This window comes from Rattus rattus, chromosome 7 (genome assembly GCF_011064425.1).
Source record: "Rattus rattus isolate New Zealand chromosome 7, Rrattus_CSIRO_v1, whole genome shotgun sequence".
Taxonomy (NCBI): domain Eukaryota; kingdom Metazoa; phylum Chordata; class Mammalia; order Rodentia; family Muridae; genus Rattus; species Rattus rattus.
In genome coordinates, this window is record NC_046160.1 from 5,855,757 (window position 1) to 5,868,676 (window position 12,920).

Sequence of the window (12,920 nt, forward strand, 5' to 3'; positions counted from 1 at the left end):
CTGACTTCCTTACTGTACACCATCAGCTGGCCTCGAACTCATCAAAAGCCTCCTTCCTCCACTCCCCAAGTACTAGGTTGACAGGAACCTGCTATCACATCCTGTTGTTTCTTTTGCACGTGTCCTCACCAAAATCTGTCACTCTTGCCACCAAACCACTCCCTGATCCTGACCTCCAGTCACGAGCACCAACCCTGCCCGGGCTCCCAAACTCCCCTAATAGCAAATCCTTCTCATCGTTCCCCCATCCCCAACCAGTTCTCCACACACCAAGGCAAGAGAACACAGACTACACCATTCAATTCCCTCAATGGCTTTCTGTCACACCTGGAGGAAACCCAGCCTCTTCCTATATCCCTAAGTGGACGAGCGCTTGCCAATCTCAGTATCTTACAAATCCCCTCCTTACACGAGTGTTTTCTCAGCATCTGAACTTGCTCCTGCTCTGGGGACCTAGGCTTTGTTTTTACTTCACCTGGAATGTTTTGTTTCTTGGCTTTTCACAACAGGGTTTCTCTGTGTAGCCCAGGCTGGCCTTGAAATCAAGAGATCTGCCTACCTCTGTTTCCCAAGTGCTGGGACTAAAAGCATGCACCACCAGCAGCCAACCTGAATGGTGTGTGTGTGTGTGTGTGTGTGTGTGTGTGTGTGTGTGTGTGTGTGTGTGTGTGTGTGTGCGCGCATGTGTATGTGCTTGTACGTGTTTAAATTTTGGTGTTTCTCCATTGCTCAAGGTTACCGTTCCCCAATCTGCAGACACCAGCACTCAGCGTGTGCTGTCTCCTCTTGGTTTCTGAGATTGTGTATTCTTTACTTTCTTACCTGTCTAACTCCAGAAGACAGGGTTTCATCTTGTACTCTGATGTCTGTCCATTATAGTGAACACCGATGAATGAATGAATGAATGAAATATTCCCAGGCGTGAAAACAAATGCCTCAACTCATACGGACCTGGTAACGGTAAGCTCTCTGCCTTGCCCACAATCCGCCATCTTCTGAAAGATCGCACTTGGGACTCCTGGGACTATCACTTATTCTATGTGCCATGGCAGCTGGTACAAGAAGTGGGAGCCAAACCCAAGCCTCTCACATGGCACCATTTCCACCCTCTCCAAACCCAAGCCTCTCACATGGGCACCTTCCCCACCCTCTCCAAACCCAAGCCTCTCACATGGGCACCTTCCCCACCCTCTCCAAACCCAAGCCTCTCACATGGGCACCTTCCCCACCCTCTCCAAACCCAAGCCTCTCACATGGGCACCTTCCCCACCCTCTCCAAACCCAAGCCTCTCACATGGGCACCTTCTCCACCCTCTCCAAACCCAAGCCTCTCACATGGGCACCTTCCCCACCCTCTCCAAACCCAAGCCTCTCACATGGGCACCTTCCTCACCCTCTCCAAACCCAAGCCTCTCACATGGGCACCTTCCTTACCCTCCCAAACCCAAGCCTCTCACATGGGCACCTTCTCCACCCTCTCCAAACCCAAGCCTCTCACATGGGCACCTTCCTTACCCTCCCAAACCCAAGCCTCTCACATGGGCACCTTCTCCACCCTCTCCAAACCCAAGCCTCTCCACATGGGCACCTTCCCCACCCTCTCCAAACCCCAGCCTCTCACATGGGCACCTTCCCTACCCTCTCCCCATTACCATTTCTCTTTGGAAACTTCCTCCTCTTTCCTGCTCAAGTCTGTAAGGCAGATGTCACACAGGAGCAGGGAATAAGCCAGCAAGCCTGTGACTGACAGGTTAGGACTCTCACTCTCTCAAGCTTACCAAAAAGGTATTTATGTATTCATTCATCTATTTTACTCTAAAAATAAGGTACAGGGCCTGCCTTAATAAAGAACACCGCCAGGCCAGTGACAGCACCCGGAAGTGGAGCAGCTTTGGGGCGAGAATGCATAGCAACCAGATCAATGTCACAAAGTTCATGATGAGCTTTGAGTTTTGTCAAAACGAAGCTTGGAATTTAAGTATCAGTTGTTACGGTCCCAGTCATTAAAAGTCTTACAAAAATGTCCAAGGACAGAAGAACACAGACTGCTTTGTAGAGAGTGGGGTTTGGGCTCAATATTTTATCTAAGAATGTAAATTTGATTTTGACCATATTACAGTTGTATTTAAAGCAACTTTTTTTTCTTTACTACTTCAAGCCAGAAAATAAAATACTGATAAATTCCCTCTGTAAAGAGACAACAGTGCCAGGGTGGAATGACACAACAGTCCTCAGTATCTATAAATGACACAAAACCAAATGGCACTATCATTGTTTAAAGCATTACACCGGAAGTGTGCAAACACGCATAGGTGCACATACATGTACACTATAGTGACTATAAATATGTATGCTGTGTATGTGGACAAAGTGAGGGGCACAGGGGAGGGAGGGAGGGTGAGGGTGGGCGAGGAGGGAGATGTGAGAGAATGAGGACAGAAAGCACAGCGCCCCCTCTCCGTGTAGCCACCTGCTTAGTGTAAAACAAAACAGAACGCCCCGCACCTGCTGCAGCACTCCTCGGTTTGGAATGAAAGGTGCCACCCCCAAAACATAAGAAGGGCAATTTAGTCAAAAGGCTTGGATTCAGAAAAATACACAGCGAAAAAAAAGACTTCGGTGCACTCCCATGCTGGTGATTTTTCTTTCTTTCTTTTTTTTTTAAATGTAAGCTACTAATATTTTAACAAAAAAATAACCCCCAAAGTTGCATATTTATATTGTACACAAACTGAAACAAGGTGCCTTTAGCACAGTGGACACATGCTCACATAAACTCAATAGTTACACTTAAAACAATTTGCATTAACACAGGAAAAGTTCTGAAATACATAAAAGCATTAATATCTTCATAAAACTATAGTGAGAACACCAATTTGCTATAAGCGTATAAAACACCAATGCTCTCTCCGCGTTTCAAGTTCTCGTCACAGCATCTCCTGCTCATAGTCTTCCTCCAGTCCTCAGCGTGGACTCCTTCCTGACGACGCTCATTTCCCAGGTACATTGTAAGCTCAAGAAAACAGACCCAACAATTATGCAATATAATTACATCATAACAACTTAATTGCACATTATGCTTTGAAAGTAGGTTTGGATGAAGTTCTCAAACACTTTGGTATATGTTCCTCAGGGACGTCTACTACAAGTAACAGAAAGATCTAAGTTCCTTTCATCCCCATTCTGCATTAAAATGAACAAGTCTTTGGTTAAAGGTCCACATTTCAGGCATTTATCTTCAATTAAAATGGTCCCCAAACCACTAAGCGGAGCTGAGGGCTCCGGGCGCAGACTCCGTGTCACCTGTTTCTGGTGCGGCCGGACGCTCTAACGCTCATCTGCTAACACTGCCGCTGGTTTCAGCCTCACTACAGAGCAGAGCAATCGCTTGTCTGAGACACTGATTCGCAGGACGTGAGAGGGGTTAGAAAGCTAAAGAGCACTCGGCTTACTCTGACAGGATTAGGCTGCAGGTGAGTCTGCGTCAGCTGCAGAAAGTTGTCAGGTTAATGCTCATTTTAAAACCCCAAACCATTCCACGTACAAGAGAAATTGTGGCAAATGTAGAAAACAGCAGATATACGGGGAGAACAACAAACAGACTTTATTAGCACGAAAAAGCAGCCAGAACAAGGCACAGCAAGCAGAAACATACGTTAGCGGTCAAGGGTTAGTGCTGCATACAGATGTAGCATTTCTTTCTGGAAGCCCTGGCAATGGCCATAGGGACATAAAGCAACCTCCTGCAGCCGCCGGCGTGAAGACCGAGTGAGGGGTTCTCGGCAGCAGTCACAGAGCACGGTAACAGATACGAGAATGGATTTGGCTACTGTAGTGCAAAGGTCTAGGACAGAACTGAGAACACAGTCCAACACTAAGAAGCAACACTAGAACTCAACGACACGACCCAAAGCGCTCACTCAAATTGTATTACGTACTACTCTAAGTGACAAAAGGTGCCAAGTAAATTATCTACAGGCATCATGGGTGTACAGTACCTTTTAAATCTGCAATGTAGACTTCAGGTTTTCTGTTCAGAATTAACTGCACTAAAATTGTATAATATAAACTGTACTTAAGTAAGTCAGCTATGAGCTTACAACAGATAAATACTGCCATCCAAATGATTAGTTAGAGTTTAACACAGCTCAGCTTCGTCAGCCAGTGGAGTTACTACTGTCTGATGTGTCTGGGCATCTCCCAGTCTCGCTTTCCTCTGGGTTCACAAAGTCCAGGGCACAGGAAAAGATTCCAAGTGTAATGAGACAGTGTGTGGACTGCATATGTCAACCTAGGGAAACGCCCCACCGGAGACTCCGACTGCATGCTCCGGGGAGCTCTTCCCAAGTGGCACTGGGGCTTTTGTACAGAACGTCGCACTAAGCTTGAATCTTGAGGTTTAAGAACTATCTTAGAAAAGCCTGGTTTATTTTAGAGCCTCCTTCTCTGAGGAGAAAAGAGACTGACTCTAAACCACACTGACACTGCATAATGCCCTGTGGCCAGAAAAACTGCATTTGTTTTTCTCTAAAAGGAAGGCAGTCTTTTATTTACTTGTTTTGGACTTTCAAAGCTTGAATTATAGTAACTACAAACCACTATTTTTTGGAAGGTTATAGAAAAATTCTTAGAAAAAATAATTTCAAACATTAGTCACACTGTTGAAATACCCATCCAATATTAATAATTTGTTCTTCAGTAAGAAATAGAATTCTTCGTAGCAAATGCCCCAGAGTTGTTTCCCTCAGTTGTTACAGCCCACCGAACGCCTGCAAACCACCCTGCTGTCCCTAGGCACCTTTGTCAGAGTAACAGCTGACCCCATCGGACAGAAGCTAATGACTAGGCTCCCATTCTGGGTGGAAAACCCTAGCAGCTGACTCTGCCTCCTATGGGTGCTGTCTGACGCATGAGAGCAGACCTAGTTAGTGCCCTTTGGGAACAGGGGTTACTTTGCCTTGACTGGCTCTCTTTCTAACCAGCGAACCCTAACTTTTTGTTTATAATGATACTCTTTTAAAAAATCCTGTAACATGGACGGTAGAGGGAGCCCATCAATCCCGTCGTATGTAGTGCACCTGCAGATCACTGCGCGGCAGATGTACTGCAGGCTGAAAGGGAAAGTCCTATTCAGCGATATCGTAAGCAACGGTTCAAAGAACATGCAAGAGCTAGGGTCTTTATAATGTTCGAGAAGTCCCGTGACAGTGGAGGAGTGAAACACGCAAGGGTCGTGGGCATCGAAGCTGAAGTTGTGGTTCCACTGCTCGATCCGGGCGTGCAGGGACCTGTTGTAGCGGCGGAAGCTCACAGAGAAGAGGTAGTCCTCCTGCGCAGAGTCCCTGAGCAAAAACGTGCCTTCCGGCTTCCCTTCTAGGAGGGCTTCTGCTTCGTAGCGGTCCATCACGCCCCAGTAGCAGGGATTCCCTGTGATCTGAAGCAAATCTGGCACAAGGCAGTGTATGTAATCGATCTGCGTATGAACTTTCCAAGCTCCCTGTCTGCTAATGTGCGAGTGGCTGTCCCCGGACACCTGGCGCTGCTTCTGCCTCCGTGACTGCAGACACAGGGTGGTCGAATCCTCTTCTGAGTCACAATTCGTTTGTGGAATTGCAGAACCATCTCCGTTTATTTCCGTCATCCCAGGGGCTAACTTTGGTCCCAGTTTATACAATGGATTGACCTGTGCAGTAGCTTCAAAGGTGTGGATTTGTGCGTTGGGAGGGGGATCCACGCCTTCTTCGATACTAAGCCGTCTTCTCTCACGAAGTCTATCTTCTTCATCCTCTGTAGACACCAGTGATGGATCAAATGTATCAAAAAATGTTGAATGTGGGCTCACGGGAGCGGTATGCTGTTTAATCAAATGCCACTTTTGTGCTAAATCTGAGCCAGCAGGAAAAGGGCATTTCTCCAGCATTAATTCAGAAAGATGTATTTTCCTTTTATTGGAGAAGAGAGGCTTTGACTGCTTGCTGTAAGTTCTCATGGGGAAGCACAAACCAACAGTGTCCTGGAGCCTCTGCCTCAGAGAGCGGCTCCCGACCGCGCGGCTGGATACACTGTCCATGTCGTGCATGGAGCTGACTCCATAGCGCCGCTCTCGCCTCTGAAGGCTGCTGCGAGTTCTACCGAACTTTTTCTCAGTATCCAGTGAACTCTGGGTCTTTGTGGAACAGGAATGCTTCTTCTTGCCTCCCCACGGGGCGTGTCGGGAATAGGAGTCTCTTCGCGCAAGCCTCGTTCCTGGGGTAGCGCTCGAGTCGCTGTCCTTCTCAATGCTTATTTCAACAACCTGAGGAATCTCTGCGGCGCAGTTTTGGTTCCGTCTTGAAAAGGACTTTGAAGGGCTCAGTCCCAGCTGTAAGGCAACGTTTTCTCTTAACGGACTGCTCTGCTGCCGAGGAGCTGCCTCGCCCAGACTGACACTTTTCTCTTTGACAGACAGACATCTGTTGGCGTTCATGTCCACATTCTCACTTCGGCTTCCTCCTTCATGGCTGAAGAGATTCTGGCACCTGTATTTGAAGTTGTTCCACATTTTCCCCACTTTATCCATTGATCAGAAGAGCTAGAGGAAAAATGGAAAAAGATTAGTTAGTTCGAGAGGCTCATGCAGCTGGAAAGTGCAGTCTCCACTGGGACAGGCACAACTCGGTGGAGAACTGGCCTTACACAGGCGGTGGGCATGTGGGCACATGAGCCTTAGTACCACTCAGGCCCACTCTAGCCTCCCACTTCCTTTAAATGAAAGGAAATAAGCCATCTCAAACTCCGCTTTCCTTTTTCTAAGCAATAATTGAACTTCATCAGGATACTGAATTGTCTCTCCTTATTTCAAGTAACTGAATGGTTTCAGTCATTTAAAGGGGAAATATATACTTCAAAAGTTGTAAGAACCAGTTTTGGTGAGATGGCTCAGTGAATCAAGGTGCTTGCTGTCTACTCTGATGATGGGAGTTCAACCGTCCTTCCCACGTGATGAAGGAAGAGTCCTCCGGGTCGTCTTTAAACATGTGTGTACACGTGGGCACACATACAATGTGCACACGACATTGTAATCTAAGTACTACTTACCAACCTCTCCCCGACGTTCTGCACATCACACGTTTATCTCCCTAAAGTCCCATCTTTCCATCCCTCCCCACTCTACAACGTATCAGATTTCATCCTGATTCTGAAGAAGCAGTTTGACTAGGAAGGAAGGGGTGAAAAAGAGACTAGAATATTTTGGCTTAAAGGCAAGGGCGTCCTTCAAGGATTCACGCTGGAAGAGTAGGATTCCTGGTAAGGCAAAGGGCTGTGACATTGTAGCAATTAGCAAAAGAGGTACAAACCATGCACCTGCTCTCTACCCCCAACCCTTAAGAAGGGCTATGTTTCTTCACAGAAAGCGCCTAGGGCTACAAGCACACTATCCTGCTTCAGTGCGAGCGAGTTGTTAGAAGAGATGGGGAAACCTACTTAAACCTCGACTGTCAGCCACCTACTGTCTCACTAGACTGTCTTTTCCAGAGTTGAAAGAACAATAGAGAATATTCCTTTCTTAAAACTAATTATCTTCAAGCCCGTTTTTCATAGGAAAAGCTGCCGGATCAACAATGGTCTTGATCTAACGGCAACACCAGCAAGAGAAATATGCGCCTATCTGAAAGGTGGTTTCGGAGGCTTTCACACTGGAAGATGTGGGTAAGCCTGCAGGAGGCTCGCAGCACAGTTAATGTCTACCAGACGGAATTCCTAACCCTCAACATTAACTCTGCCTCCAATATCTTATCGTTCAATCGTCTTGTTAAACTAAGATCTCAGCTCTCTGCTCACAAGTGTCGTTAATCGCAGACAATGCTGGCACTTTCTTGGTGATTCTGTTGTCGTTGTAGGTAGGTGTACTTTGGTCTTCTAGTATTAGAGATTACCTGATGACTGTGTAATACGAAGATAATGGGTTTTGAGATTTTTAGACCACAGTATCAATTTTCCCTTAACATTTTCTTTCCACAAAACAAAGTCCATTTTCTAGTTAAATTAACAGTTTTCACTATGAGCAAATGAATGTTTAGGTCATGTCTTTTTCTCACGCCAATGTTTCTGTCCCCTAGAATAACTGTCGTCTCTTATTTGCTCGGACTTCCTGGTATCTACTGGGCTTTCAACAGCCTACCAACCCCAGTGAAGACCAGCAATGAACTATTCTACTCCATTCTTTTGTTAATCCTTTCAGAATAAAATCCTGGGTAGGAAATCACTTTCCCTGGCGGGTCTGAGGTGTTGCCCCACAGTTCTCTAGCTTTAGGTGGAGCTCCTGACAACCAGCACTGTACTAACTTCTCGTCTTCTCTGGGACCTGTGTTTTCTGAAAATGAAATAACTTCATGTCTTTCCCTAGTGTTGAAGGTTAGCATTCACTGTGCTGCTAAGCCTTTTGATGACCACGCTCCTCCTCTTTCCTTTTCAATAGAATAGTGTGTGCTCCCCAGAGCCCACAAAGGCCAGAAGACGTGTTTGATACCCTGCAACTGGTGTTGTAATGGAGGTGCTGGAAATCAAAGCTGGTTCCTTTGGAAAAACACACAGTGCTTATAACCACTGAGCCAACTCCCCAGTGCCTAGTTTTAAACTTTTAAAGAGATTTTTAAAACCCAGAACAGCTTGGATGTAACAATGGATCTCTTTATTCCCAGCTCTCAGAGGCAGGCAGGTGGATCTCTGTGAGTTCAAAGCCAGTCAGGACCTACATCCTAAGACCTTGAGAGGGTTTGGGTGGAGCCAAGACATGGACCAAAGCAAAAACCCCACAATGCTTTTCACAGGACCTACATGCAATATACAAACCAGGATCCATCCCTCTCTCCCTCTCTCTGTCCTTTTCAGAAAGTTGACTGACCGCTAGCTAGACACTAGGGGTCTAGGGTAGTCAGGGAACAAATCATGTACCACTCTCACCACAAAAGGAGTGGCACTCAAGAAACTGCACGGTTGAATGTTTTTCTGTGTTTACAGCCGTTCTTCTTTTGCTCTTTAAAGGTATTTCCATATCAAGCAGATTATACATGAAGAACTGTTTTACGAGATGACCAAACCTAGGCCTACTCGTCCCATACAGTGTTCGTAAGCCACATGAGCAATTAGGACACGCAGAGCACACACATGGACACTTGCCAGAGGACACAAGTACTGCTTGACAAACCTTTCCCTGGAGACTCACATGTCTACTGACCTCAGACAGGAAGTCCGTGACAGAACAAAGACAGATACCACCCACATCTAGCCTGGTGAAGCATGAGTACTGGGGTTCCTTACAGGAATATGGGTGATGCTGCAGCTCTGAGGGGGAGATTTCCTCTACACAAGTGTTGCAGATCTGAAGGGAGAGGTATCCTGACAGCCAGGAGCAAACCTCACACATGTGATTCATTAGGAAAGCAAGCATGAAGGTGGCTGACTCTGCTCAGGCGAGATGCACTGAGAAGTGCGCAGGAGGCCTACACAGGGTCTCTTGGGGGTGGTGGTGGAGGGCATAGGGTGTTTGCTAGGGAGACTGGTGGGATTCCCAGTCCAAGCAGCGTGGGAGAACTCAGTGACTGGTGGGATTTCGAGCCCAGGGACTGGCGGATTTTCAAAGCCCCAGTGACTATTTGCCCTATGGGTGAGGGGTCACTCACAGAGGTGGAAATGAGTCAAAGACAGCTGCATCACCAAAGCCCACCCCAGCACGGGTGGCGGAACCTGGGGCACACTGCACGGCCTGCAGGCTGCTCAGCAGACCAGAGCGCGTCCTTTCCAGGAGCCTCTGCTGCCCTCAACCTCCTCCAGGCAGCCCAGCCAGCTCTGGATCTAGGAAGTTTGTCAGTGCGGGGCAGAGACTCCCCAGACTGCATCCTGACCAAATACTCAAGTTTTCTTTTTCTTACAGATGGTCTTGGGGAAGACAGTGGAACCTGCGGCTGCTGTGCTCCTGTCTTTAATGTGGAAATGCTACTGGGGTGGGACTAACAGCGGGAAACCTCAAAGTGCTGATAGTGATTAAGAGCGGAGATGAAAATAAAAAGTTCCAAATATCTTAAAGTCACATTTGAGTTCCTGCTGCTAAAGTTCTGTAAATTTACTTAGTTTAGAGCAGAAATATTTTGGATCTATAGGACACCTCTTTTACTTTGTGGTTTTATACAAAGTTACAGAGGACTAAAAGAAAGCATGAAGTGTCAAGTGTATCAGCTTCCACAATGGAAGTGCAGACCTACTCCAGTCTTTCACATTTCCACGCACGCTCAACTCTAGCAAAACTGTTTTCTTAACAGTTACTCCTTTCCTCAAGGAACTATAATTTGAAATTGGTTTTATAATGTTTTTGTAAATTAAATGGCATGTATTGAAAACTTGTGTTTAATAGAATAAGCAATAAGTCAGATTCGAGTAAAATCAGGGCAAATTCCAGTACTAAAAAAATTACATTAAAAAACCTAAATAGTAAAAAAGACCCTCTTTATATCAAGTAGCATGTATTACATGTTTTCTATAAAAACAAACTACTTCAAACTGTTTCCAGTCATTGCAATGGGACTGTCCCAGGTTTTATGAGACTCAGTTTTAAAACACTGCACATCACAAAGTACAGCCCCACTCAAATCTCCCTCCACTGCTTAGAGCAGCAGACTCAGCTCAGTGAACCCTCCCAGACACGAAGCACTTCAGTGACAGTAGGAGAAACTGGGGGCTTTGTACAGTGACCACAGTATTTCTCCTTCCTCAGCGTAGATGGGGCTCTCACTTGCTGTTCTGTAGGCATTTTAGCGTTGGGAAATAAGGCAATATTAATACCATGAAAGGAGACCCACAGACCTAGGGATATGTGGCCTGTCACACTTATACACAACTTAGAAGACCCTGAACTATTTCAAAATACTTACATCTCATTATCTCAATACTATGTTGCGATCGGTCGTGTTATCCAACTAGATGGCTGCTTCCTGCTGACCCTGCTGTCCAGCACTGGCTCAAACACACAAAATAGGCTCTAAAAGCTTAAATGATCACACCATTCAGCACCCGAGTCACACTGCTACAATGCACACAATCTATCAATAAGTGGCCTGATTGTGCACTCACAAACTGTGGGGCCCTAGCTGAGCTACACCGAGTTAGCTACGATGGCTCCCGAACCTGCTCCTGCCACTTAGACTGAATCACAGCAACGCAATGAATGCTGACTACCATGATGGCGTGTAGGAGGACTGAAGTCAAAGTGAAGGATTTGGAAAACTCAATGAAAATAGTTCAGTGAATTGAAAAACCCTGTAGCAAAGATCTATAAAGATTCTAAATGTAGAGTACATCAAGAACGTCTACTTAAAAATCCCCCAACTGACTTCAGAGCTGGTATGCTTGGACAGAGTTGTGTGAGAGAGAAAGTCAGGCAGGGCCTGCAAACCAGTGACCTCATCTCAACGCAGGAGCTGGTCCCCTACTCGAAGGCTGAGGACAGTGCAATCGCATTTTTAATGTGTGAATCATTTTACTAAGCTGTGGCCACTGTTCCAGACTGGGACAGCAAGCATCAGGTCCCCAGTGATAGCATGATTAAGTACTACAAAGTCTTAAGGCCACAGGAAGAGAGCCGATCTTTGAGGCTGATGAACAGGCAATCTCTGGGGAGGCGATATTCAGAATGTTGTCCTGAAGAGGACAGGGAAGGAATGAACTGGGACAGAGAGAGGAATATGTAAGCGTTTTGACAGAGCAAAGTGCAGAGCATGAACACTGCTGAACTCAGCACGGCCTAGCAGGGAAGGCCGGGAGCATTGGGAGGAAGCTGCAGAGAAGCTGGCTTCGTAGTCTGTGCTGAGCTGCAAGGCTAAGCTGGACCACAGTGAAGGCGAGGGCAAGCCCCATGAGAGCAAGTGAGAGCCAGCACCTGTAGTCCCAGCACTAGGGAGGTGGAGACTGGATCTGTCCAGACTGATCTACAGAGCAGGTTCCAGGACAGCCTGGGCTGCACACAGCAGCCATATCTTGGGAACAAAGAGCTCAATTCCTGACCTCAGAGATGAAAATGAGATGTTTAGAAGTCAAACCTGCAGGCTGATGACTGAGAACAGAGAGTTGGAGAAGGGAGAGTGTCAGGATAACGTGGGCAGGTCTCTAGCTTGGGCAAATGTGTGATCAAGGTACTTTTAAAGAGACAGGACAGGCAAGGCAGAACAGTGTCACAAGTTAGGGTTTGGAGAAAATAATAAATCTAACTTTTGAATTGCTGTAATGAATCCTGAGATGACCCAGGAACATGTTAAGTGAACTCATTAGGAAGGAGTGAGAGTATTTCTATCAAAATACAAAAAATTCTCAAAACCGGTTTAAGAGTAACACATTAATATACACATTATGAATTTATCTTTCATGTAACCTCTGAAATACATTGTTTAAATATGCATATGCAACTGGCCAGCGAGTCTAGTAAAATGGTGAGCTCAGGTCCAGCAAGAGACTCTCTATCAAAGAAAAATGTGGGTAATAAGAAAACATGAACGTGGACTTCTGGCCTCTACCTGTCTTAAGATTACCCTACCGATCCGGCAAAAGCCTTGACCCTGGGCTGACAAAGGCCACAAGCGCACACCTACAACTCCTGGCCTGCTCGACCGTGGGTGGAATGAGCGGACAACCTGATAAAGCGGATCCAGTGAACTCGGGTGCTCCCGGCCCTTCCTCCTATGGATCAGGGGTTCCCGGCCCTTCCTCCTATGGATCAGCAGTTCCCGGCCCTTCCTCCTAAGGATCAGGAGTTCCCGGCCCTTCCTCCTAAGGATCAGGAGTTCCCGGCCCTTCCTCCTATGGATCAGGTGTTCCCTATTACAATGTTCTGGCTTCACTTTACTTTATTTTCCTGGTAATGCTGGAATGGGATGTTGGACCCAGTCCTTGTG

The 12,920-nt window shown here is 46.5% G+C and overlaps 1 protein-coding gene across 2 annotated transcripts in view; it reads right to left on the reverse strand.

Annotated features, from left to right (window-relative positions):
* Window positions 1–2,046: 2,046 nt before the first annotated feature.
* Socs5 (suppressor of cytokine signaling 5) overlaps window positions 2,047–12,920 on the reverse strand; it is a 32,049-nt gene continuing 21,175 nt past the window's right edge. For both annotated transcript variants that reach the window (XM_032908721.1, XM_032908720.1), the window contains exon 2: window positions 2,047–6,571. In XM_032908721.1, the coding sequence (XP_032764612.1) occupies window positions 4,949–6,559 (1,611 nt within the window). In that variant the 5' untranslated portion in view covers window positions 6,560–6,571 and the 3' untranslated portion in view covers window positions 2,047–4,948. The remainder of the gene's footprint in view (window positions 6,572–12,920) is intronic.